At 41.3% G+C, this 27466-nt stretch overlaps 1 protein-coding gene across 1 annotated transcript in view; it reads left to right on the top strand.

The window, feature by feature from the left end:
* Positions 1–27466, top strand: part of LOC121612687 (dedicator of cytokinesis protein 3-like) — a 51905-nt gene that overhangs the window by 18007 nt on the left and 6432 nt on the right. Inside the window, exons 7-42 of the mRNA XM_041945730.1 lie at positions 418–502; positions 1802–1843; positions 3219–3373; positions 3538–3619; positions 4243–4303; positions 4418–4565; positions 5649–5737; positions 7544–7669; positions 10110–10234; positions 10392–10554; positions 10695–10801; positions 11974–12145; positions 12233–12330; positions 12821–12904; positions 12992–13092; positions 13201–13282; positions 13675–13845; positions 14522–14714; positions 14852–14979; positions 15186–15332; positions 15457–15555; positions 15660–15754; positions 15947–16022; positions 16168–16268; positions 16373–16431; positions 16557–16705; positions 16831–16916; positions 17031–17057; positions 17169–17264; positions 17358–17418; positions 17522–17615; positions 20015–20163; positions 23203–23289; positions 23550–23654; positions 26101–26242; positions 26519–26685. Of these exons, the coding sequence (XP_041801664.1) occupies positions 418–502; positions 1802–1843; positions 3219–3373; positions 3538–3619; positions 4243–4303; positions 4418–4565; positions 5649–5737; positions 7544–7669; positions 10110–10234; positions 10392–10554; positions 10695–10801; positions 11974–12145; positions 12233–12330; positions 12821–12904; positions 12992–13092; positions 13201–13282; positions 13675–13845; positions 14522–14714; positions 14852–14979; positions 15186–15332; positions 15457–15555; positions 15660–15754; positions 15947–16022; positions 16168–16268; positions 16373–16431; positions 16557–16705; positions 16831–16916; positions 17031–17057; positions 17169–17264; positions 17358–17418; positions 17522–17615; positions 20015–20163; positions 23203–23289; positions 23550–23654; positions 26101–26242; positions 26519–26685 (3952 nt within the window). The remainder of the gene's footprint in view (positions 1–417; positions 503–1801; positions 1844–3218; positions 3374–3537; positions 3620–4242; positions 4304–4417; positions 4566–5648; positions 5738–7543; positions 7670–10109; positions 10235–10391; positions 10555–10694; positions 10802–11973; positions 12146–12232; positions 12331–12820; positions 12905–12991; positions 13093–13200; positions 13283–13674; positions 13846–14521; positions 14715–14851; positions 14980–15185; positions 15333–15456; positions 15556–15659; positions 15755–15946; positions 16023–16167; positions 16269–16372; positions 16432–16556; positions 16706–16830; positions 16917–17030; positions 17058–17168; positions 17265–17357; positions 17419–17521; positions 17616–20014; positions 20164–23202; positions 23290–23549; positions 23655–26100; positions 26243–26518; positions 26686–27466) is intronic.

Below are 27466 nucleotides of genomic sequence, written 5' to 3'. Positions count from 1 at the left end.
TATCGATCTTTTCATCGAATGGAGTAAAAAAACAACAACAATACTTTCCTCCGAAATATTGGAGTATAAACTATAAAGTAGCAGTAGCAGTAGCAACTATAAAGTTGTAACAGAATAGTTATACTTAAATACTGTACTGAGTAAATGAACAAAGGCATGTTTATAAAGGGGTGTTTGCAGATTATATATATTGCAAAGTTGAATGAGACACGTTGCACAATCCTTGTTGTCTTTAAAAAGGAACCCGAGTAATCTGAGATTTTAATGCGTAGAAGCATTTGATGCACTTTCAGTAAAAGTTGAAATGTGATATTGTGTGACTCAGATCCTCATTTCTTTTTAAACAAAAGCTCTGATTCCGTTCTTCAGTACTTTTTTGTCTTCTTTGTCACACACCCCTTATCTCTCTCTAACCAGGCACCTCGGCTTAGACCTTGTTCCCAGAAAAGAGTTCGAAATGGTGGATCCAGATCAGATCAGCATATCAGAGCTATACAAACTGGTATGTTTTGTGGGATTATTCTTGAACCGGTGCATGCTGTGCAAATTCACCTCATGAATTATTAAAGGAAATGAATTAATAAAGTAAATGTATGTTCTTTGGAGGATAAAAATGCAATTAAATACAAATTTGCAGCATGCACATACTATATCTGTTGCAATGACTCAAAAGATGCTGTCTTTACACACTTTTCACTGTATGCCTTTACTTCATGGCACAGACTGGTTTTGCATATAAGAATGTGTTGTTGGATGTGTAGGGATGTGTGAATGTACCGATTATCAAATCATCCATAAGAAGGTGACTCACTAGAGAAAGGGAGAGCGATTCAGCTGTTGGAGCTGCCTCATGCGACCTGTTCTTTATGCTTATCTTACCGCCATATTGAGCGTGTCCCTCTCCTTGCATGCACGTGACTCTCACAAGCGTGATTGCCAGCTAGCAATACAGACATGACGCAAAGTGACAGGCCCAGGTGAGGCTATGGGAAAATGCATACAAATTAATATTTTATAGTTATTTTTCAAAATAAATTACATAATTTAGTCTTGGTTTGAACAACCAACCGACTAAAGACACATTTCCATAAATAATTAAGGCCTAAAATGTATTTTAGTGATATGGGACTTTCAAACCTATACACACACAGAGAGGAGACTTACTGAAGCAGATCCATTTTTAGAAATATGCGATTACAGCACAGATGTTATGAAATCTACTGCTGGAGACTGTTATCTAGGAGGGAGATCCTTTCTGGTCAGGAGTTGAAGCTCCATATGCTGATCAAAACACTCTCCAACTGCCCCGCAGCCTCCCATTATCCCATTGCCATGTTTCTCAGCTTTGCACGCAGAATGTTTGTGCACTAAATGCTCTGTCCAGAAACAACAGCGTAGCTCCTCCTTGCCAAAAAGCCTCCTGACTCTGTCGATGAAAGTGAGCTTGTTTTTGGCAGGGCACGAGGCCTTGGCACCTCTTCAGGTAGGGGAGTAGAGGAGTTCTTTCAGGCTGCTGAGCAGAGAGGTGTGTGTGGGCGATACTGGCTTTGTCCTCTCCTCTCCCACACACTCACGTTTTGCCTCATGTGGGCTTCTATTAGCGCTGCAGGAGAAGTAGTACAGCCACTCAGCAACATACGTAGGTGAAGTTTTTGTCAGATTTGAAGCATCGACCGAGGCATTGCTCAGGTAGTGTGTGTCTGAAGCTGCTATAAGGTAAATAAGTTCAATGCTGTGTGGGAAGAGTAAAGAATGGGCCGACTGATCTGACATCTTTGCTTTCAACTTTGCTCTTTTTTAGCATGTATCCAGCAGACACTGTGGTCAGCAAAGCACAAACCAGGTATGGTCTTTTCAAAGCTGTTTGTTTACAAGCTCATCAGAACCTTTCATACCATGCCAGTTTCTTCAACTCTCATTTTTTGTTTCTTTTCCAAACGTTCTTTGCACCAAATGAGTCTCCTGAAGTCAGGGCACTCCGCTATGACACTATCACAATTACACTCTCCACTCTCAGTCGCCTGTATTCCTGGTGATCTAGGAATTTCTCTAGTTGCACGAGAGGATAAGAAGATCTTGCAGGGTAAAAAAGCACTGATGTAAAGCATAAATTACAAAGTGTGACCGACATGCTCCATCAGAACCTCACACCAATGCTGCCAGAGTGGGTCAGTTCCTACTGGGACCACATATGCCCCAAGATGTGTGCACAAATGGCACTATAGGGCACTTTAGATAGTTGTGTCCACTGAATTTCATTTTTGTGGAAACACCAGTTAAAAGACTCAGTATGTTTAATATGTAATATTCATCTAGACCCTAGCAGATCTTCCATAAAGGCTGAATTTTTACTGAGAGAAGGCCTTTAAGGAATAGTTAGTCATCGAGAGAAACACACTTGTTTGCTTTATTGAGTTAGATGTAGAAGATTCCTACCACTCTTATGCCTGTCCATTAAATATGAAACCACCACCAGTTAGCTTATCTTAGCACGAAGACTGGAAACAGGAAGAATGGCTTGCTTGGCTCTGTTTGAGAGTATCAAAAATGCCTACAGGTACTGCAGCTCTAAAGCTTACAAATTAGCCTCCCATGAAACCACAACACGTCATTTGCACACTTTTGTACATGAAATAAACAAAATATAACTTTAATTAGTGAGCTTTAGATGTGCTTGTACATGGATTTTGTTACCTTTGGACGGAGCAAGTCGAGCTGCTTCCTCCTGTTTCCAGTCTTTAAACTAAGCTAACTGGCGGTACCTTCATGTTTAACAGGAAAATCTAAATCTTCTCATCTAACTCTCTGCAAGAAAGCATATTTCTGAAAATATCTAAGGATAGGGACCCTTTGCAACTGAGACAAAAATCTAAGATGAGATGGACACAATCACTGTTGTCATGCATCAAATAAATACAGAAGTTTACTCACAGGAATGCAGCCTCCATGCAGTTTCCCATCATTCATTCATCATTTCTTTATTTAGATGACAGCCTGTATGTCTGCTGAGTTTACTGTGAATAGTATGTACTTAGTAATAGTACATAGTATGTGAAAGGATGAAATTGACGACAGAGCATATATGAATGAATTATTCACCCCTTGCAGTACCCCCACTGATCTGTTAATAAGCTTATCTATATACAGTGTGGCAGGTACTTGGCCTGGCTTGCAGTAAGGACTGTCTTGTTAGCGGTCTCTTTCTTCTTCATTCCCAGGGTGACAGCACGAGGCAACGCCATGGAGACGGTTGCCGTGTCCCCGTGTCGCACCACCTCTTCATCAATCTGAAGAGCTTTACTTACAACAGCATCAGCGAGGATGCAGACGTCTTCTTCTTCCTGTACGACACTCGTGAGGCCAAACAGATCAGGTACATGAAGGAATCTCAGTGCACAAACAACAGCCCTGAATGTGGGAGATGCATGCAAACAAACACACACACACATGTCTACACACTGTCTCTGTCCAGCAGATTGACTGGGGCAAAATGTGGTTGACAGACACTCTGAAACTGTGAACTGGCTTTCTTTGCAGTGAGAAGTTCATGGTGAAACTGAATAAAAATGGAGGACCAAAGAATCCAGAGAAGGTGGACCGCCTGTGTGCTCTCTTCACGGTAACATATTTTCCCTTTGAGAAATAACAGTACAACCCTGATTCCAAAAAAGCCGTGAATGAATGAATAAAACAGAATGTGATAACTTGCTAAACTTTTTCACATTTACTCAATTGAAAACAGTATAAAGACATTATATTTAATATTTTACCATCTCAGCTTAATTGAGTTTTGTAAATATCTGCTTATTCTGAATTTGATGCTGCAACATGTTTTAAACAAGTTGGGACAGGAGCAACTAAAGACTATGATAGTTGTGGAATGCTCCAAAATCACCTGTTTGGAACATTCCACAGGTAAACAGATTGATTGGGAATAAAAAGGAGCATCCTGGATGCTCAGTCGTTCACAAGCACGAATGGAGCGAGGTTCACCACTTTGTGAACTCATGATTATATAAAGGATGTTACTACATGGGCTCAGGAACACTAAACACAGTTTGTTTGCAAATTATTGCATTCTGTTTTTGTTTACATTTCCTACAGTGTCTGAACTGTTGAGAATTGGGGGTGGAAATATATATTTTTTTATTCTACCAAATAAAAAAAAAGTAATGGAATTATTATTATTATTTTTACTAAATTTCAACAGAGTCTAACATGTTTCATTCCATTTGTCTTTAGGACCTGAGCAGCAAAGACCTGAAGAGAGACCTGTACATTGTTGCACATGTCGTAAGAACTGGTAAATAAAGTTCATTGTGCACTTTTTGCAGCGTGCAAAAACATCTTCTTCATGTTAAATGACAGAGATTTCTGATTTAGTTTTGGATTCTCCTTTCTTGTTTTTTGTTTCCAGGTCGGATGCTGCTAAACGACTCAAAGAAAGGCCCACCTCATGTGCAGTACAGACGACCTTATGGCTGCGCTGTTCTTGCCATGAGTGATGTTTTCCACACCATCACAGACCTCAAAGAGGAGAAGGACTTTGTGCTCAAAGTTTATACGTGAGTCTACATGTTCTTCCTCTTCTTCTCGATTAGAAATGCAGTGGCACAAAAAAAGGCATTTTAAAGTGTGGAACAGAATATTATCATAAAAATGCTCTGTACACGCCTGAGTTTTTCAGCACCAGTCAGTGTAATCGCTTGGTAGTTGCATGGCTTCCGTGCTTTTGGAAATAGAGTCACAGAATCTATGCAATGAGGCGGGATTGTGTGAATCTTCTGCAAATGTCTTGCATGACAACCTAGTGCTTCAGTGTTGATGCCTGGTGTGTTTTGACCAGAATGATAATGAAGTGTCCTCTGGAAAATCAATAGCCGCTCACCCCAGGCCTGAGATAGGGCACTTGGCGTGTTGTGAATCTGGCTGCTTCTGTTAGGCCTTGCCACAGAGAGCTGCTCCTGTACGCCGGCCAACCAAGCGAAGGAGGGAGACACGAAGAAAGAGAAGAGAAGAGACCCAGAGACCCAGAGAGATGACACTTAGATAATTGAGCAAAGCTAGAGGACAAAGACAAATAACACAGAGCTCAGCATTTTCTCTTGTCAGTCAACAGCGAGAATGTCTCCTCTGTCCTCCCCAGCGTCCGCTCTGGGTCAGAGGTCATTCATACGCTTTGCCTTCCCGTTGTATGACATTTTTCTTGTGTAGTACTTTCAGGATAATCATACAGCCTAGTGTGAAATAAAGATTTCTAAAATAGAAAGCTGTCGTTTTTATTGGATTTCTCTGCTGAGGCGAAGAGCTCTTCCCTTTAAAAAGCAAACAGTGATTCAGTGCTGAGCTGCCTCCAAACTGTCGACTCCTATAACACTCCAGTCTGTGCATTTCCCCATGCCATCCCAGGGGCCTACGGGCCCACAGTAATGAAAAAGGCTGGTAGAGAGCTGGCTGTCAGGTTTGCTTAGTGAGCTGTGCATTTGGGCTAATGTGCTGCTTGATAGCACCTCCCCCTGCTGCTACCTTTTCTCCAGGAGGAAATCGTCTCAGGGACACATGCTGTTCATGTAGTCCCCATGCGCACAGTCCTGATCCCTCCATCTGGACCCACTAATGGGTGCGCTGTTAACTGTCTTTCTCTCCAGATGTAACAATGAGAACGAGTGGTACCAGATACATGAGAACATCATCCGCAAGTCCAACACCAAGTACTCAGCTCCCAGCACCAACTATGGTAAATATGTTGTCTCTGCAAATTTGTTGCCCCTTTCGACGGCGTTAGATTTGCACCTTTTATTCTTTTGTTCAGAATTTAAAGAGCAAGACGCACAACATTTGTTGTTAATGATTTTATCCAAAGCTGCTCTCTCTACACACAGTGTAACGGTGAACATGGCGTTTATTGCCTAAGTAGTTCCAAAGAAAAAGAAGGAAAACTTCCCAGCAAGGTCTATTGATTATTTTGAGAAAACAGGACATTTTTTCTGGAAAGACATGTTGCTATTGGCTTAAAATAAAATCAGTAGAACCAAAGTGATCCACATTATCCCACAGAACAAGTGAATGTGTAATCTAAATACAACAAACTTTTAAGATCTTGTGAATTAGACATTCTTTGGCATGATACTGTGCTGATCACTGTGACTAGTGCTTTGTTGATATGACAGTATATAACATGAAATGATAAAAATAGAAGAGATTCTCATATGCTCTTAGTGGTGAGGTAACTCTCCCTGGTTGTGTTATTGCAGTATTGAAATAATGAGCAGGTTTAAAGTAGTTTTGGATTTACATTGCATCAATGTGATGAAGTACTTTGTTTTGTCAAATATTTAAAGGAGCAGTTTGACATTTGCCATTTTTGCTTTCTTGCCCAGAGTTTGATGAAGATTGACACTGTTCTCATGTCAGTATGGTAAATAAGAAGCTACAGACAGATAGCTTAGGACAAAGATTAGAAATAGTGAGAAACAGCCTGACGCTGTCAGAGGTAAAAGAACACTATACTAAACACTAATCTAAAGCTCATTACTTAACACATGGACCGCAGAAGTGTAAAAATGATTTGTGAATGAATTTCTGGTTAACTTCTGCTCATGGCCAAGAAGTAGAAATTGTCCTAAACTAAGCAAACCAACTCCTCCTGTAGCTTCATATTAAAAGAACAAAGTGGCATCAATATTTTCATCTAACTCTCAGCAAGAAAGCAAAAAGGGCTGCCGAGCATTTTCCCAATTAATCGTTTGGTGTAGTTACCACAGCCCTAGTTGACATCTTCAAACATCTTGTTTCGTCTCACCAATGATTGATCACAGAGAACTATGAAAACCATCCAGATGTTTACATTTGAGCAGCTCAGAACTGTGAATTTTATAATTTTAGTTTCCGCACTAAAAGCACGTAAGCATATTTCCCCAAATGTCAAACTAATCCTTTTGAACCATTGAACAAAGCCAAAAGTTGACAGTATTTTATGTATAGATGGTTTTAAACTTGAAGTTCAGGGAAGGACATTACACCCTGACATTTAAAACATTAGATTAAATTGACTTCACATCACAGAAGGTTATACTGTAAATCGGCCACCTCTAACTGTCGCGATGACGCGTTTAAATGCAGGTCAGAAATGTGTGGAACTTTCAAAATGTCTTCACTGTCAGCGTGACGACTCCTCGTCCACTATCACGTCTCTTTTTATGAGCAGCCCACAGTTTGATATATGACTCCTGCCTCAGAAAAATCTGTCACTAGATTTGTGCGGTGCCTATAATTTTGCTTGCTCCTTTGCGTAATTCCACAACACTGTTTCTCCTCCCTCCCTCTGTTCCCCCTGCTCTTCTCACGTCTCTCCATCCACTCCTCTGTCTGTCTTCTCCTCCCCCACATTCTGACTAATGTCCTTTAAATACCCCTCTGTCCCTCCCTTCTCCCATCGCCCTTCTTCTTCTTCGTCCCTTCGCTTTCTTTCCTTCAATTCCACACCTCCCCACACACACACACACATACACACATACATACCCACCCCCACTCGTGCCCCCAGGCCTCATCATTTCCCTGCAGCTGCTGCGAGGTGAGCTGGAGCAGATCAGACGGGAGAACCAGGCTGTGTTCAACAGGGCCCTGGCTCTCACGCGCAAACTGGGTTTCCCAGATGTCATCCTGCCAGGTAAGGAGGCAAACAGCAGTAGGCAGTAATGGGGACAGAGAGGTTCAGGGAGGAGGAGGAGACCAGAGGGCAGATGGTTAGGAGGAATGAAAAGAGGGGAAGGTCACAGATCAGGGTGCAGCGGATGGGGATGAAGAAGCAGAGGTACAGATGGATGAAGAGTGGGCTGTGGAAATGAGGAAATAGTCATTTACAAGTTGGTTTCGCAGCATGTGATGTGTCTGTATTCTGCAGTGATGGAAGGTACATTTACTCAAATACTGTACTTACTGTAAGTCTAATCTTTAGCTACTTTACTTGAGTTTATCCATTTGATACTACTTTATACTTAAACACCACTAGACTGCTGAGGAAAATATTGTAGTTTGTACTGTACTACCTTTATCTGACAGCTATAATTAAGCTACATGATATTTCTCAGACTAGATTTTACATTAAAAACATTGAATCAGCTCATAAAATACAACATTTGTAAGAGATTTGTACAATACTAGTAGCCTCGTATCTCACCAGTCTCACAAAAGAGAAATTCCTCATTCTCATCTCAGGGGGGTCCATTTAAATAACCGTTCCACCGAGTTAAGTTACACAATATCTTACAAACACTGCAAAGATAAAAGGAAAGTCCTCAAAATTTACTCAAGTTTTTCCAGCAGAATTTTTTCGTTGCCTCATTAATCATCTCATGACCCATCTTTGTTTTTTATATGTTTCTTGAGACCCTTTCGGGGGGCTCGACCCTTCAGTTGGAAGCACCAAATTACCTAACTGTATATAAAGTAGTTCAAACTAGACACACATCGACCAGCTACAACATCAGACATTGACTGATCAGTATTATCAACCTCATAATGTTAGAATAATGTAACAATCACAGGGACCATTTTTCACCTCATACTCTAATAACATGTAGCTGATAGTACTTCTGTTAATCAAGATTTCCAATGCAGGCTTTTACTTCTAATGGAGTATTCTGAAGTTGTCGTATTGTTGCTTTTACTTAAGTAAAGGATCTGAGCGCTTCTTCCACCACTGGTATCTCGGAGACTCTCGGCCCGTCTCTCCCTATTTGCGTGAGATCGACATTTAGGTCAGGTGCAGAGCAAATTATGAAGAGCAGAGGTCTTCAAAGAAAACTTAAACAGAGAGAGAGAGAAAGGGAGAGGTGTGTGTTTATTTCGGTATATTTCATCAGATAACTCCGCTCTGCTTTGTGTCTGCTGAGAATGTATGATCCTCTCCTCTCTTCTCCTCTCTACCCTCCTCTTCTCCTCTCCTCTCCAGCTCCTTTCCAGTTAGCCTGAAATACCTCCCAATATCAACCCTTGTGACTCATCCGTCCCCAAGGAAATGACTTGGATATAAATAACTATAATCTGATTTTATAAATAACTGCAATATCTTCCTCCACTGTTGCCACTGATATTTATTCCATTAAACACTGACCTCACAGAAAGGTGCTGAGGCAGTCATGAGCTACAGTGTGTTACAACTCAGCGGGGTCACTTCTCATTGACAAGAACAATGACGTGCGGCGCACATCTTAGTCCGCACGGCTGCTTAATTTATGTTGACCACTCGCAGTTCGTCTCCGGAGCAGAGGCTGACGTGTACATTCTAACTTATTAACATCGCCAAGGCAGGAGGCATGTTTGTTGTCATAGTCTGGGAATTTCTGAGACGTCTTTGTCCTGCTGTTGTGGATAGCGTTGGACCTCGAGCTGGAGAGGCTGAGACAGTGCTGCAGGGCAATGAATCTGCTCATGATGCTTAAAGGAGCGCTCGGCTCATTTAACTTTGCAGTCTTATAACATTGTTATAGGAAAAATAGAAAAAACAATGCAGCAGAACCAGAGATGGTGAATTTTTTAAGCACTCTTCTTTCTTGTCAAAACCTGGCACCTACCTGACAGTTTTGTTGGAGATTTTGGTGTGTTGTGCTAGTAGAGATGAGGAGACCCGCAGACCGGCATTATTAAAGAGTGTGCAAAACTCTTCACAGGGCACCTCGAAATGCAAACAAAGGCAATTATTACTGTTTGTATATTTAATTTTTATCCATATGATTGTAAAACTCGACATCATCCCAGTGGAAAGTCTGCGGGTCAAGCAGGAACGTGCAGGCGCTGGGCCACGATGCAGGAGCAACACTGGAAGCTAGAAAACTTTTCTGCTTCATGCACTCAGCGAACAATTCTTATTCAAGCGACTGGGTGCCATCTTTGAGTGTGGTATCCAGCTCTTACATGACATCCATTCTCCACACCCCCACATTTTTTTCATTTTTCCCCTGTTGTCCCCAACTGAGTGAGCCACAAACGGCTTTCTTTATGCAAAGGATTGATAAAGTAGTATTCCCCAAGACCTGTACATGGACTTTGATTAACGAAATCAGTGGATTTGCCCTTTGATTAATGTTTCTCCTGTGTCATTTTACTAGGTGACACACGCAATGACCTGTATCTGACCCTGGAGCGGGGGGAGTTTGAAAGAGGAGGCAAGAGCGTCCAGAAGAACATCGAAGTCACGCTTTATGTACTCTACGCCGACGGGGACACACTCAAAGTATGACACATATGCACATGACTTATTATGCACCGTATCGTTAATACTTGAGTCATGATGAGTGTAACCTTCCTCCCATACATCCGCACACTAATTTGATACGTCATTAACAGCGCATGCCACTAAAAATTATCGTCCACGCTCCTCTTCTTCTCAGGACTGCATCAGTTTGGGCAGCGGGGAGCCCAACACCAGTGAATATCGCTCTTTTGTCCTGTACCACAACAACGGCCCTCGCTGGAGCGAGATGGTCAAGCTACCGATTCCCATAGATCGTTTCAGGGGGTCCCACCTACGCTTCGAGTTCAGACACTGCTCCAGTAAGTCAGTAATGCAGCCCAGGGGCAGTCGTCCCTCAGTGCACAGGTTTATTAGCACAGATTGGATCATGCGCTGAGTTATACAAGTATGTTTTGTGCTCTGTAGATGCTGCATGATATCATGATGTGCTTCCTTTTAGCTAAAGACAAAGGAGAGAAAAAACTGTTTGGATTTGCCTTCACTCCTCTGATGAGAGAAGATGGGACTACACTGTCAGATGAAAGCCATGAGCTGTATGTGTACAAGGTACGTGCAGGTTTAATACACACATTTTCTGTATCAACAGGAAAAACCAGCACATAATGTAATAATGATTGTTATATTAAAACAAAAGTGAAGTGACAGACTCACTTTGGTGTCTCTTTGACCTTTGTGTCTTCAGCTTTCAAATTAAAAGCTGAGTACATTAAATTGGCCTTTAGCTGTGGTTGGGTGTTTTTTTGTTAGTGGGGCGTCCTGTGCTGGGAGTCAGCTGCTAGCAGCTCTCTGTGTGCTTTTAATGTAGGATCTCAGCAGTGGATCCTGGGTTATAATCTGCCCTGCTGGCATGTAATGCAATGCACCGTCCATTTTGTCTGCTCTCCTTCACCAAAACATGTACAGTGGCTGCTCTGTGACAGTTGAGCAGCACTGAATGACTGATCCGACAGTACCATGGATAAATAATTTGGTCCATAAGCAGCCATTTCTGGCTTGTGGAAACCATTTTTAGGCTCTAAAATTCAAGAATGACCACAGCAATTAGAGAGTTGCCTCACAGAATAATTTTCAGTCTTGCGTAATTCACCAAACAGTTTCAAAACGATGTAAATCATTTTCCTGTGAAGATTTTCAGTGTGCAAGTTCAGTTGCCTTTAACTTAGCATTTCTAGATATGATGGAAATTATAGTGTTCTATATTTCACGCGTGATTATGTAACTAGCATCAATATATCAATCTTAGAAACCGCCTATGACCCCAAATTCTATACTATTCTACTACACTATATACAGTAGTATATCTCTGCCAGACATACTAACACTGTTTGCATGCTAGTAATTTGTTATTAGCATGCTAAAGTTTCACCCTTTGAATAGCATTTTTGCAGGGTAAGACAAAAAATACTAACAACAACATCAGTATGCTATGAAGCCAGAAAGCTGTACCCCAATTGTGCTAACAATTTTAGTATGTTAGCATTATATATTTTGATCAGTGCAATTTGCTGTTAGCAATGTAAAGTTTCTCCCATAGAACAACATGTTTGGTAGCACAAATATTGTTGCACTAGCAAGCCCCATTAGTATGCTGTGAAGCCAGAAAGCTACTCAAAGTAATGTGCATATTGTGCTAATATGCTAAAGAGGTACAGAAGTACAAATCAAATGTCTCCTAAACATAATGAACCCTCTCTTTCCCTCTGGTATCCTTCCTCTAGTGTGATGAAAATGCCACCTTCAGTAACCAGGGCCTGTACCTGAGCCTGCCATGCTGTAAAGAGGACTTCAACAGCTGCCCCAACCTGCCGGCCAACCTGCCCTTCCAGAGAAGCCCCAAAGAAACCTTCTGGGTCTCCACGATACTCTGCTCCACCAAACTCACGCAAAATGGTAATCTGACACCTGAAATACTCCTTTAAATAAAGTGTTTTCACTTCCTCTTCAGTTCAACGCAGTTTCATTTTCTTCTGCTTGCAGTGGACCTCTTGGCTCTTCTGAACTGGAAGGCCCACCCGGACAGGGTGTTGGACATCCTCGGTCGATTGCGTCAGATAAGCGGAGAGGAGATTGTCAAGGTCACTGTCATCACATTATTTAGTTTTTTTTAAGTTAATGATAAATAATATTTACCTTCTGTGTATTTGTATGCTGTAGTGGCCGTACTTGACTACACACCACACAAAATATTTAGCATCCACAGCGATGCGAAAAAGCCAGTTTCAGTTTTCTAGGATGAAACTTTTAATTGTGACTATTGATTGCAGGTGATATTATAGTATTATTCTTATGTATTGATTGATCAGATTGACCTTTTAAAGCTTTATGTTCACATGATTTTCTGTTCACAGTGCACGTTGACCTTTTAAAGTATTCACAAATAATTGAAGTAAAACATCTGTTACTGTATAAAACCTTTTTTAATCCTGTTTAGAAGTCACATTATCATTGAAGAATTTAAAAATGGTTTTATTGCAGCGTTTTTGGATGAAGGGGCTACCCTTTGTTTCTATTTTAGTTTCCAGCAAGGCATTTAATGCTGAGTGTTGTTCCTTTTTCTCCTCACAGTTCTTGCGAGATGTCCTGGATACGCTCTTCTGTCTTTTAGATGACAACACTGATAAGTACGGACCGCTGGTTTTCCAGTCACTGGTAGGAAAATTAAACTACTACTATGAGATTTATTTTGCCTCTGAGCACAGGAAATAGCAATGACATCTCGATGTTGTATGTGTCTAGGTCTTCATCATTAACCTGCTCAGGGACAGCCGTTTCTACCACTTCAGACCCGTCATGGACTCTTACATCCAAAACCACTTTGCTGGAGCTTTGGCATACAAGTATACATTTACTTAATTCTTTTCACTGAACATATTCAAAGCAAATATAAAAATCTGCATTTAGATTCCTTACACTGGATATTGTCTCTTGTCATTTCAAACCTGCAGAGAGCTGATTCGATGTCTGAAGTGGTACATGGACCGCTCGGCCGAGGTCGTCCGACAGGACCACATCCAGGAAGCCATGAGGGTAAAGTATCACACACGCTTCCTTTCTAAGCCTGTCCTGGCTCATTCCACTGGGATTAGTTAGAAGCACATGAGGAAATGTTCAAACAAAAGGTCGGATAAGGATTTATGTGATGCCATGTAAGGCCTCTGTAAGTAGAGAAAATGAATATTATTGTATCAGGAATATGTTGTTATCAGAAATCTCTGCAGATACTGACGTGTTCGGAGTGAAACACTTCCACATGGTCTGTGCATTTCCTTTTTCCAATGAGATCTTATGAAGAGATATTCTGTTAAGAGACCTGAAAACTGGGAACATTTCTTTGAAGTGCTGAATTTCTCTGGATTATCAGATGGGAAAAGTTAGCTGACTGTATGTCTCCTTCTGCATCCTGCTAACACCCCCCTCAGGCTCTAGAGTACCTGTTCAAGTTCATTGTCCAGTCCCGTATCCTGTACTCGAGAGCCACCTGCGGGATGGAGGAGGAGCAGTTCAGAGTGAGCATCCAAGAGCTCTTCCAGTCGATCCGCTTCGTTCTGAGTCTGGACAGTCGCAGCTCAGAGAACCTGGTGTTCACGCAGGTCAGATAGTTCACACCACGAACATTTTCACTGTCTGCCGCTCTGACGAGGCACAGTATGTCTTATTATTTTATCTTCTAAATGTTTTTATTTTCTTCATCCTCTCAGTTTGCGTTCATGATTCATTGCTTAATTTTTGTTTGTTAACTTGTTTTTTTAACGTTTCATGCTTGTCACCTCACTTTTTCATTCTGAGCGTTCTGTTGACTGATGCTTCAACCCTTGGCTTACTCTTGGACAGTTTAGAGGTGTGATCAGCTGCATGTCTTTCTGTGCTCATGCTTTGGGGCTGTCATCCATCCCAGTAAGTCACAGCGCCCCCCTGTGTCAGAGTCACAATGCAGCAGAGGTACACCAGCCTGCTCAAACAGGATGATGTATTCTCAAATACTCGGATGTACAGTGTTTACATTTAGCTAATGTACAGATTATTTGAGACTGAGTAGAGAGAAACTGATATTAAGGCTGTGGAAAGAGATACATTCCTGGTGCTCCTTTTATAAGGTGAATAGCAGGCTCAATTCTGGGCTATTTTATGTCAGTCTCACTCAGAAAACAACTATATTTGTTACATTTTTGTAATGTTTTTATACATGTAAGTGTAGCCTCTTTGAAACATATTATTCTGTCTGTGCACTACAAATTCCTTCTCCGTGTCCTTTGTTTCTACCCCCAGGCAGCTCTGTTGAACAGTTTCCCTGATATCTTTGATGAGCTGCTGCAGATGTTCACTGTTCAGGAGGTAGCCGAATATGTCAGGGGCACCCTAGGGAGCATGCCCAGCACTGTGGACATCGGCCAGTCCATGGATGTAGTCAAACTGCAGTCCATTGCTCGTACAGTAGAGAGCCGCCTCTTCTTCTTCCCTGGTGAGACAAATGTGAAGGTTTATGCAAAGTGTTCTCTTTCCCTTAAGATACCAGAACAACCATGTGTGTAAGCCTAATGTGCATGCAGTGCTTTTCAGTTTCATCCATCCTTTCTTCTTCTTTCTCTCCTCCCTCAGAGTCTCGTAGTATTCTGCTGCCGGTAGTTCTGCACCACATCCACCTGCATCTGCGCCAGCAGAGGGAGCTGCTCATCTGTTCTGGGATCCTAAGCAGCATCTTTTCCATAATTAAGACTAGCTCCATGGTACAGTACATCGCACCATATGCATGCAAGACATATATGACTGAAAGTCCCATGTGTTTATCCCTTTGAAATATATGGGATCATGCTATTGCAGCTTTAGCTTGTTAGCACAAACACCGAGGCATTCCCTTTAAGAAGCATGTTTGCATCTCTTGTTGTTGACTCAGCATCTCTCTGCTTCTTTCTCCTCGCTCTCCCTGTCTCAGGAGTCTTCTGTTCAGGAGGAAGTGGAGATGATGGTGGAGAGCCTCCTGGATGTGCTGCTGCAGACTCTGCTGTCCATCATGAGCAAGTCGCACTCTGTGGAGACGTCAAGAGGACAACGCTGTCCCCAGTGCACTGCGGAGATAACGGTAAACCTCCACTCAATGTGCCTCTGTGATGTGCAATAAAAACAGGTGGAACTAAGTGAATATTTTGAGTCGATTAACCGTTTTTAAATATGTTTACCCATATCTGTCATTTTCTTTTGTGCAGGGGGAGTATGTTTCCTGCCTTCTCTCTCTACTCCAACAGATGACTGAGATTCACTTTCACCATCTACTCAACAACTTCCATAGCAAGGAGGAGCTGAAGGTGAGGGGCTCTCTGAGTCATAGAGCTGAGCATGATTACAGCATTTTGCTGCAGTCTGCTTACTACATACCTTGACTGCACACTCTTAATGTATTCCTTGGCAGGAGTTCCTGTTGAAGATCTTCTGCGTGTTCCGCAATCTGATGAAACTGACTATCTTCCCCCGAGACTGGAGTGTCATGAGGCTTCTAACTAGTCAGTGAGTCTGCTTTTCCACCTTTGTCATGCAGTCTTTGTCCGGGAGATGGTAAGGGAATATAGCCAACCAATAGATCAGACTCGCTTCAGACAATCCTGTTCTGAAGGTGACGCTTGTGTTGCAAATTTCTTCATCTATTTTTGGCAGCTCTCTGGCTTTGTAAGCTGACAATGTAATGTTTGCTTTCTGCAGTATCATTGTAGTGACAACACAGTTCCTGTCTCCGGCTCTGCACAAGAACTTCTCAGAGGCAGATTTTGATTTCAAGGTGTGTGTCTGAACAGCGGGGGCTGGCTTTCAGGAAAGCCACCACGCCACAAAATGTCTGATGCTTTTCCACAATTCAGTTTCTGAAACTCAATAATTCAAAGTAGCATTTGTTCACTTTTGTTTTTGTCTGTGGTGTGCGTCAGGTGTGGAACTCCTTTTTCAGCCTCACCGTGCTGTACATCAACCAGCCCAGTCTGCAGCTGGAGGCGCTCGGGCCGGCTAAGAGAAAGAAAGTCCTTGACAAGTAAAAAAAAAACCCAGCATATTTTCAGTGTGTGCTTTCTTTCAAAAACAGGTTAATTATTTATCTAACTTCCTGTTCTTCACCTTCCGCTGCCTTCTTTGTAGGCATGGAGACATGAGAGTGATGATGGCTTATGAGCTCTTCAGCATGTGGCAAAAATTAGGTGCGTCAGACAACCCGATTCCACAACACACACACACACACGTGACAGTGAAGCACCTTCATTTGGATTTGTATAAAATGAATGAGAACAGCGTGCTCCAATCTATATGAATCTCTGCAATCCAGGTGACAACAAGCCCCACTTTATCCCAGGAATGATGGGTCCCTTCCTCGGCGTCACCCTGGTGCCTCAGACTGAGGTCCGAAATATTATGATCCCAATTTTCCACGACATGATGGATTGGGAGCAGAGGAAAAACGGCAACTTCAAACAGGTCATTGTGATATTATTATGTTATGGCCATCAGATCGTGTGCAGCGGCAGGTAAAAACGGAAAGCTTGCTGCCACATAACACGCCCACCTCTTTTGTCTGAACGTGTGTCTGTGTGTGTGTGTAGGTGGAAGCCGAGCTGATGGATAAGCTGGACAGCATGGTGTCGGATGGGAAAGGCGATGATAATCACAGAGAGCTCTTCAGCCTCTTGTAAGCATCAAACCTGTGTTTAGTGAGTCTGTGAAGTGATACTCAGAGTGATGCAGCTCTCGTGTTATTTCCCTCTAACGTGCTTGTCTGTGTTGTTTGGCTGTCACACCCCAGGACCCAGCTGTTTGGTCCTTACCCGAGGTGAGGAGAAACGCCGTCACAGCTAAGACTAAGACACATTTTGATTCATATCTCTTTACTCACTGTGCTCATCACCTTCAATGAGACCATCTTACTGTATTTTCTGCGCAGCCTGCTGGAGAAGATCGAGCAGGAGACCTGGAGAGAGACGGGGATCTCATTCGTCACATCAGTCACAAGACTTGTTGAGCGATTGCTGGATTACAGGCATGCTGAGATGAAGATGCTCACACTAACACCAATGGTTTACGTTGTGTAATTGCAGAGCAGTGAGAAAAATAAACCATCTTTTATGCACAGGGACTGCATGAAAGGAGATGAGATGGAGAACAAGAAGATTGGTGGTTCCGTCAATCTTATGGTGAGACATTCGTAACGTTTTAGTCTGGATTTTGGAAATGCGTTAATTAATATTTCCACGCATGTGTTAACCATTTGTTTTCTTTCCTTTAATGCAACCACAGAACTTCTACAAATCAGAGGTCAACAAGGAGGACATGTACATCCGCTACATCCACAAGCTGTGTGACCTGCATCTCCAAGCAGAGGACTTCACAGGTAACAGAGATAATCCTATGAGAGGTATCAGCTTTTTGTTTCACCTTTGCCCTGCTGCCCTGCATGCGTCTCTTTCCTTTCATTCGATTTTACCAATAGAGGCACCTGCAGAAGAAGCAGGATCGCATGCAATAGATGCTCATGGCTGCAGGAGAAAATCATGATATGTGGAGCAGAAACGCGGCTGTATTTCTTTTGGTTGAAGGCTCTGTGTGCCGATGGCCTGAATTAACTCTGACATGCAAAATCACATGGCTCTGAACTGTCCAGCCAGTTTGAAGGGGTGGGATTGACTTCTCATTTAGGAAATATTGATGTTTTAAATCCTTGTTTTATAACTGCACTGCAATATAATCCAAACAGCAGAGAAAGGGGGGGGGGGTGCTGCTTGCAGGTAAATTTCGCCTGATGAAATCCGGTTTGACTGCACTTTCAAGTTTGTGTGGGTGTATGCAGACTGTCCTTGATCCTCGCTCTCTGGTTGATTTTGTTGCATCTGTCAGGACGGCAGAAATGTTTATCATTCATCTTTATGAATCTTATTAGCACACGGACCACTGAGTGGAGGGCTAATCAGCAAGAGGAACATGTTTAAAGTCTTTAAAGGTGATAGTTTCAGGCCCGGAAACATCTTTCCAGCAAGCAATTCTCTGAAGATAATCAAAATAAGTTAAGTCGGTCTGCCCTCAGCAATCAAAAAGAGAGCCATCTTATGAAAACTGGTGAAACTCCACTACAGATGTCTGGTTTCCCCGTTCAGCCATAGATAAGGAAGATAATAGATAAGAAAGTATGATGAAAACAGAGACTTGCAAAGTAAATACCCTTGACAGGTTAAAGAGACAGACTAAATGCCCGGAGGTTGAGATAAATGTGAAGAATAATAAAATTATTGCTCGACAGTCTCCACTTGCTTTGAACATCAGCCCTTTTCATGTTTTCTGATTCGGGGATTTTTAAAGCATTTGTGCATTACACATGAGAAAAAGGCTAAATTAGTAATTTGGGGGGTAAATTTTAATCACGTCGGGTAATGCCACTCTCAATCATGTAAACAGGAAATTTGGGGAAGTTGTCAGTTTATGTAATCGTGTAAATGGTTTAAGTGTTCTTGCTTCACTCACATTTACTGGCAGTGGAGGCTTTATTGTGTGCATGTAAATGTAGCCAAATATGACTAATCGAAAGCAACCTTATTCATCACTTACGTAAAACAAACAACAGGCAGCTGGCAAGATAATTGAAACACATATTAGTGTTCTGCAGAGTTGGCTGTGATTGCACATGTTTCTATAGTGTGAATCATTGTCTGCCTGAAAAAACTTTCTTATCCTCAAAGATGAGAATTCATCTCGGAACGGGCCGTGTTTGCGTTAGTGTTTGGTTTTATACTGTGGATGCATTGGATTCATGTTGTTGAGCTGTTTATTTTAGGGTTGCATGTAATGATTAGACTCATATAGATTTTCTTGGTGTTTAAAAAATGTGAGAAAACAGTGAAAAATCACAGTTTCATCAAATTGCTGTAACGCTCAAATTTTTACCTCACAAGACAAAGAAAGAAAGCAAATCCTTACAGTCGACTAAATGATCATTAGTTTCAGCTCTAGTTTATTCCCTCTATGGGACAATAAACTTCAACAAAACCACTTTTCACAACTCTTTCCTTCGTTATGGTCATTTCTCAGTGTTACATACTGCTTTACAGTTATTAGCTTTCAGTCAAGACAGCCAAATATCAAAGTATTTCAATGTGAGAGGAATCACTGAAATCGTATTCGTATGTAATTTCTCATTGAGACTTGCTTACAGTCACACAACAGTAAAGTCAAATATCCTTTGCTGCTGCTGACTGAATAAACTCATATCGTACAAATATGTCTGTCTATTTAGTCTATTTATTGTCACCTCTCTTGTATGCCAGGTGTTCACAGTAATTACATGATATGTAGCAGTAATATAGAATACAGAAAATATAAAAAAATAAAGACAAACCTCACAAAATAGCAAATGTACCTTGAAAAGTATTTAGAGATGTGAAATAATAAACTGTATTCCTCCAACACCTTATTGTCAAACTGGGGGTTTTAAGGATCCTGATTTGTGAGGATGAAAGCGACTGTGAAAAACTGCAGTAGTGACAGAGAGCAGCTTATATGATTTCAACTGTGCACTTTGAACCTCTGGCCACCAACATACCAAAACATCCTCGGCATCCTCCGGGCAACTTGAGCCCTGTGCCACCGACTGCGCTTTGTCTGTTCGCAAACACCAGAACCAAAATGGCCAGTTCAGTTCATCACTGTGGCCAGACAACAACATCTGTAGCTGAACGAGATAGCAGATCATCGCGACAATATGATTCTGATGACCTTTGACCTGTACCCCCTCGACAACAGAGGCGGCGTTCACTCTGCTGCTGTACTGGGAGCTGCTGCAGTGGGAGGACCGGCCCCTGAGGGATTTCCTGCACTACCCCTGTCAGAGCGAGTGGCAGCGCAAGGAGAACCTGAGTCGTAAAATCCTCCACTACTTCAACAAGGGCAAGGCAAGTGAATTTTTTATAGCTTTATCTCTTCTTCCTGTTTTGACTGACTTCAAGCCAGTTAAAACACATCATCTGTGACCCGCACCTGCCTCCGACTGAGCTGCAGCTGAGCTCACACAGTAAAATGTGAAAATGGAGGCAAAGTTAACTTCATAGTGATGGATGTATGGATATGGATATTAGTCGCTTTGTGCTGGACAAGTCGCATTGGAAACTTAATCAGCTTCGATGAATGAAAGTCACATTATCATTTTTTTAAATAATATTTTTTTGTGCAATGTTTCAGTGCCCGTTCTCGTCTGCAGTGCAGCTGTTCCCAAACATAATTACATTTTGCCCTCTTTAACCCTCATTAACCCTCACTAGAATCTTTTTTTATAACTATTCTCAGAGTTTTTACTGTGTTTTACATCTTTTGCCTTTCCCCCTGCGGTTTTGTGGCTCTGTTATGAGGTATCCCTTTTCATTCAATAGACAGATGTATTCTTCAAAATACTTACTCTTCCTGCACCTACTGAGCGGCAGAACCACAGTGTAAAAATACTACAGTGTGAACATAAAAAAGTTCTATAGTTCAAAAAATCTGCCAGGAGTGTCATGTTATTCATATGATTATATTATATTATATTATTATTATTATAAGCTACATATTAACCTGGAAATGTTGGAGCCTGTGTACATGGAGCTAATTTTAGCTGCTTTACATACTGTTGGGTAATTAAATGTTTAACAGCATTTTAAATATTTTGCAAGTTGATCACATTTTATTTGTAAAATCATGCCAACTATAGCAAAAAATGCAGTGGAGTAGAAGCACAAAAGTAGTGTAAAATGGAAATACTACTAAGTATAGTGAGTTCCTCAGTATTGCACTTAAGTTTCCACTGCAGGTTTTATAGCTGAAGGAAAATCCTCTCTACCGTGTTCACAACCAGAACTGTTGATTATCAAAACCACATCGTCCTGCTGTCATTGCTTTGCCATACATCCTGTTTCTTGACTATCATATAATGTAAAGACAAACATGCAGCCTTTGCCCACATCACAATACTACTCAGCCAGGGTCAGACGGCTGCTCAAATGTAATTTGTTTCCCTGAATCACTCTTCCCTGGCTGGTATTCATCCACAAAATTAAATTAGCTGACTGGTGTCTGTGTTTTGGAGAGGACGATGCCCTCTGGAGTCTGGGAGCAGCTGAGAAGGAAACAAAAGTGGCCTCCTTCATTAACTCTGTGTCATCTCTAGTTTTTATTGCAGCTCTTGAAGAAAAAATAAAGTAGCTGCTCTGTACCTGTGGAATCACTTGCTGTTACAAATGTTAAAATTCAGCCAGGATTAGTAGAAAATTATGTGTGCTTAAAGAGCAACTTGCAGGTTGGTAGCTGCAGTAAATTTATGGAAGGTATGTAGAAGCTGAACTTCTACATACTTTCATATATATAATTAATAATTTCCTTTTTTACTGCACAAGAAACAAGCCACCTTGTGCCTTGCACCCTTAATGAAAAGCACTAAACGGTGTACATGTGGTTAATTTTATTATCTTGTTAGGAAAATTCTAAATAGTTTCTCCCAGTTTCACCTCTTTTAAACATGAACCCTAACCCTTAAATACATCCTACAGTATGTGATATTTCATGTCAACACCATGCAATTGTTGTTTGTTTATGTGCTAACTTTGAGAACGCTTTGTGAAAACAGTAGGTCAAGTTTAAAGTAATAAATATGGATTCCAGCAGCAGTTTTATTGATAATACTTTGTAAGCCTACTTTACAAAGTGCTCTGCACAGGAAAAACTATATTAAAACAAATCAGCATCACAACTGAATAAAAGAAATGCCTCCTTTCCCCTCTTTTCTGCTGATATGTGATATAAAGTCACACATTAACTCTTCCAGTAATCATCTCCACGAAAAATGAAGCCTAAATTTGATAAGAAATTGAACCTGCTGGTTGCTTTTTTTAAAGTGTTTTTGGTAGAGGCTTGATCGGTCTTTAGGATTATTACTGTAGAATTTAAAGGGTTTCATGCTGATGTTCATACAACTTCCTGCAAAGAATAAAAGACAAGAGAAGAAAGAAAGTCTGACATCGGATTGTCCTCTTTGCAGTGATCACACACATATTGAATCTATATTGGATTCCTGATATGATATTCCTGTTTTTATCTGACCTCTGAAATATAAATATAGCACAGTAGACAAACAAGACTCATATAGACTCTTATGAAGGTTGTTTTTTCTCCTACTTTCACATGATGATGTGTTACTGCTCAGACATATTCTTTTCATGTTGAAGAAGCTGCTGTATGAATCTGTCTCCTGTTGTCTTCGGGTCAATTTTGACCCGTTTTTTTAAGTGTTTGCATATCATAACTATGGCTTTCTCTCATATAATGGCTTCAAAATGACATGGATGGTTCCATACTATGCTCTTTGCAAGTAAAATGAATTATTACTATATTCTTTAAATTATGTGTGTTTTATTAAAATTTATAGCATCTGTGGTCTTCCCGGTCAAATTTGACCCGGCCACAATAAGTGGTATAATGGATCATACTATTGTGCTTTCCAGTACAATAAATGCAAACGCACACGCACACACACGCACACACACACACACACACACACACATTTATACTTCATGCTTTATAAACAGTCAAACCACACCAGGTCAATTTTGAAAATAAAAATCAAAATAATCAGAATTTCTGTTTTTCTTTTATCAAAAATGAAGTGTAATTTTTTATAAATTACATCTATTATATCATACATTACAAAAATAAGTGTAAAATATATGCTGATGTGTTGGAAACAAGTTGACTAAAAAGGTTCAACACAGAATTTGATGATTATTTTATACTTCATGCTTTACAAGCAGTCAAACCAGACTGGGTCAATTTTGACCCGGGAAGACAAAAGGTGCATAGTAGATGGGAAGACAATATGAGGGTTAATTGATGATTTCTCTTTATATATTAAGCTTTAGTGGTTTCTTCCATTCACGCTGTATCTCATCTATACTATGACTTTGCAGTGCTGGGAATATGGAATCTCTCTGTGCCGGGAGCTGGCTTTCCAGTACGAGACTTTATATGATTATCAGAGCCTCAGCTGGATACGGGTGAGTACAGTCTTGCACACTTCCTGTTTCTGCTGTTATTATCAAACAATCATTCCTCTGTTATGCTGTAAGGTGGGATTTTCAGCTCCCTCTGTCATTATCATGCTCTTGTACGGTGTGAAGTTTGTATGGCGCCAAACACAATGTGCTAATTACCTGTGCACGCCCACTCTCGTCAGGAGATGCAGAGGATTCAGCGATGTGTGTGATGAAATCATTATTCATCAGGACTGTTTTGCATGTTCATCATTCTGTGACAGAAAATGGAGGCAGCGTACTATGACAACATCATCGAACAGCAGAGGATTGAACCGGAGTTCTTCCGAATGGGCTTCTATGGCAGGAAGTTTCCTTTCTTCCTCAGGGTAAGGCTCATCATCTCGTCCGTCCTCCGGACACAGTTAGGATTCAGCTGCGCTCCTTCTCCTTCGTGCTCCAGCAGGAGACAGTCAGCTCCACAAAACAGAAAAGCCGTTGTTGAAAATGAGACTAAATAAGTGAATAACGCTGTTCTTCATCACCTGTGCGTTATGCACAGTGTGGGAAGTTGAACCAGCTGATCAGCGGCGGGACGTGTGGCGGTAACACAACTACAAACTGTGGGCGATAATTAAGAATTAGGAGCTGCGTGGGTTTCCCCTCCATCAGCCATCTTGGCGATTGATATCATGAATCTCATCAGAGCCTCGATCTCATTTCATTTAGAGGCTTATTTAACTAATTCCAGTTTTTGTGTGCAGAAAACAACAAGCCCAAATGTCGAATTGATTACGCCCATTATACTTCATTAAAGCAGCTGTAATACAATAGACCTCAATCTTTTTATAATAACATGAGCAACTATGTTCAGTTAACTAATACACCAAACTAAAAGGCAGACCCAAATGAGGATTCAGATGTTGCCTGTTGTATCTGACTGTCTGTGTGTGCAGTGGTGTAGTCCAGCTTCTTGTAGTGGGAATACTGTGATGAATAAGTGTTGTTATTTTAAAGAAATTTTTGTCAAGTAAAAGTGCTTGTGTAAATATGTGTTGAGAGAAGTTAAATGTAAGTCAGTTAAATGTACTCTGAGCAAACATTAGCTTTATTAAATTATTCTTTGGGGGGTTGTCTGGTGATATATGATGCTGCTGTTAAATGAAAGAAGACCTTTTGCCTACAATTGCATTAAATGTCAATCCAGCAACAGACACACCAGAACAACTTCACCCCCAAGGCCTGATGTCCAAACCAACAATAAATTCCCAAATTCCCTCTGTATTTTACAGCCTGTGTGTCCACCTGATTATTAATTATAGACATACAATGGCTTTCCTTTGTATAGCCTCACTAGAGTTAACCAAAAAAGGAGGACAGACACAAATGACCAACAATAAATTAAAGAGCTCTGGTCGCCACGGTGCAGCAAGCAGTAAAGCATCATGAAAGCAGACAACACAGACATGTATAAACAATATAAAGTCCACAGCAGCTGAAGCCACTGAGAAAGCTACAGTTTTTACACATGGTGCACACAGTGGTGATGTTCTTCAACTGACATTACACCTGTAATGTCGGCTACCTGCTGCTCCTCCATCGTGGAGTCTACGACTGTTTTATTTTTTAAAAATTGGCGGTTTAGGTGATCTTTCTTTAAACTGGACGTCTTCTTTCTTCCTCTGTCTCTTCTCAAATCCACTTTAAAAACGCTTCATATTGGTAACGACTCTGTCTCTGATGGTGACTCAAATGGCTAAGTAATTTTATTTGGTGCAAATGCAGCATGCAAAGGTCAAAGGTCACTGTGGAATAGTCCATTAGATGTGAAATGTGGGTGATAATAAATATAGGTATTTAATTGGATAGGTCCACATTTACATGTACACAGATTTATTTTGATCTGATGATCGTTCGTTTGCAGTGAAAAGAAAGGAAATTGTTTTATAAATAAAAAAACAGGAAACACAAATATATAAGGCCTTTTGGCAGACGAGGCCCCGGGCAGCTGATGCAAAAAGAGCTCTAAAATCACACTGGACACAATCACCAAACAGCAGATAGCCTCTATCTGGTGAATGTAGTGGAGCATCTAGCAGCTAAAAAGCTATATATGTCCCTCAGGAGTTGGTGGAGACCAAAAACAGATCTAAAGGACAATGATTATTGGACAAGACACAAATTATTGCTAATGTTACATAAGCAATTGTTTGCTAGAAATTTCCCCATATCAGGATAAAGGATGATGTGTCAATGTTAGCAAGTATTTTCTGCTGCACCTAAGTGGCCAAAGCAGCCAGTTATTGTAGGTTTAAAGAAGGAAGACTCACTGTGTTGTTGTTACCTTAGAATAAGCTCCAGAGGGAGCAGGTCCTCTTCCACTCAGTGGGAGCACCGACACGTTTCTACAGTGGCCCAGAACAGACAAACCAAACGCTTTGTGCATTGCGAGTTTCGCAGCCATCGTTGGTTCTCTGACACATTTGGAAAGAGAGGAGTGAGGTGAGGGGTGTTCCGGTGGTTGCAATGTGCAACCTCAGCACCAGATGCCACTAAAACCTACACACTGGACCTTTAAGGCTGCAGGAGAAGTGCAGTGTGTTGCTCAGCTGGACTGTGCTGGGAATCAGCCTATTTTGCAGTTTCATCCACTGGCATTAAAACAACTGAAGTAATGCAGCTAATGTTAAATGAGCTACTGTAGCTTCTATAAGCACTAAAACAGGAATCCAGAGTTCACTTACTAGTTTCTAGTTCATTAGAGGCCTCAGAGTCGTGTGCATCAGTTTCTGTCAGTCTTGTGTAAATCAAAATGTTGTCGCCCCCTTTCTGCAGAACAAGGAGTTTGTCTGTCGCGGTTATGACTATGAACGGCTCGAGGACTTCCAGCAAAGGATGCTGGGGGAATTTCCACAAGCCATCGCCATGCAGCACCCCAACCAACCTGATGACACCATCCTGCAGAGTGACGCTCAGTGTATCCTGCTCAAATTCATGGTCACTGTCAATGAATATGCAGTCTATATTTTTCTGTTAAGAGTGTCAGTCGGTTGTTCCAGCACCACAGCTTACACTGAGCGTTCCTTATGTGTTATGAGGTTGTGACAGATCAAATGGAAACACTGTTGTGGTTGATTTCCAGACAGTAAGAGCAAACGCTCCCCGTAAGCATTTCGTCTGAATATCCCTCCTGCTCTTCCTCCTCTGTGAATATGCATGTCTGTCTGTCACTTCCTTGACACTTGGCTTCCAGACTTGCAGATCTATGCGGTGACTCCAGTGTCAGACATCTCTGACGTGCCTCAGCTGGAGCGTGTGCCTGAGAGGATCAAGAGCTTCTACCGCATAAACAATGTCAGCCGCTTCCACTATGACAGGCCTTTCCACAAGGGACCCAAGGACCGCGAGAATGAGTTCAGGGTACGGTGGGCCAGCAGTGCCCCTCGCAGTCCGTTTCTGCCTCACAGTTCACAGTTTTTACACAACAGAAACGCTCAATGTGAATGTACCACTAGATAAAAAAATATGACATGGATCAAACTGCAGTTAGATTCATGCAGTGATTTCTTCTCGAGACAACAGGCCATTCAGATGATGTAAGCCAAGCCAAGTCCATTTTTATTTTTATAGCCCAATATCACAGATCACAAATTTGCCTCAAGGGGTTTACAGTCTGTACAAAATACAACACCCTCTATCGTTAGGCTCTCAGTTCAGACAAGGAAAATGTTCATCATTAACTAGCTGCTTGTTAGCATGCATATTAGTAGCATATCGGCTCTTTATTAGTCATTATAAAGCACATATTAATGACATTTTCGTGGGGTTAAGGGGTAGAGTTATCAAGATTTAGGGTTAGGTTATTAAGCTCATTATTCGTGTACTTCATGAACTTCCCTACTTACTATCAATTAGCAGTAATTAGAAGGTTATTGGGGGAAAACTCTTAGTTAATGGCCTAAAGGTTGTAGAATATGGTCATGCAGAATAAGGCTTTAATAAATGCTTTATAATGACTAATAACACACAAAAGGCCAGGCTGAAGCGCACCATTCACCCAGATTGGAGACAGGAAACAAACACTCAGTCAGGAAAGGACAACATGTACAGTACAAGACAACGGTTAGAGAGAGACAAGAGGAGGACAAAGATCCTGATCCAAAGCATTTAGAATGAGGCAAAGGCCGGTGGGCCAGCTCAG

Source organism: Chelmon rostratus, chromosome 10 (assembly GCF_017976325.1).
Source record: "Chelmon rostratus isolate fCheRos1 chromosome 10, fCheRos1.pri, whole genome shotgun sequence".
Taxonomy (NCBI): domain Eukaryota; kingdom Metazoa; phylum Chordata; class Actinopteri; order Chaetodontiformes; family Chaetodontidae; genus Chelmon; species Chelmon rostratus.
This window is presented reverse-complemented; position numbering and strand designations above follow the sequence as displayed.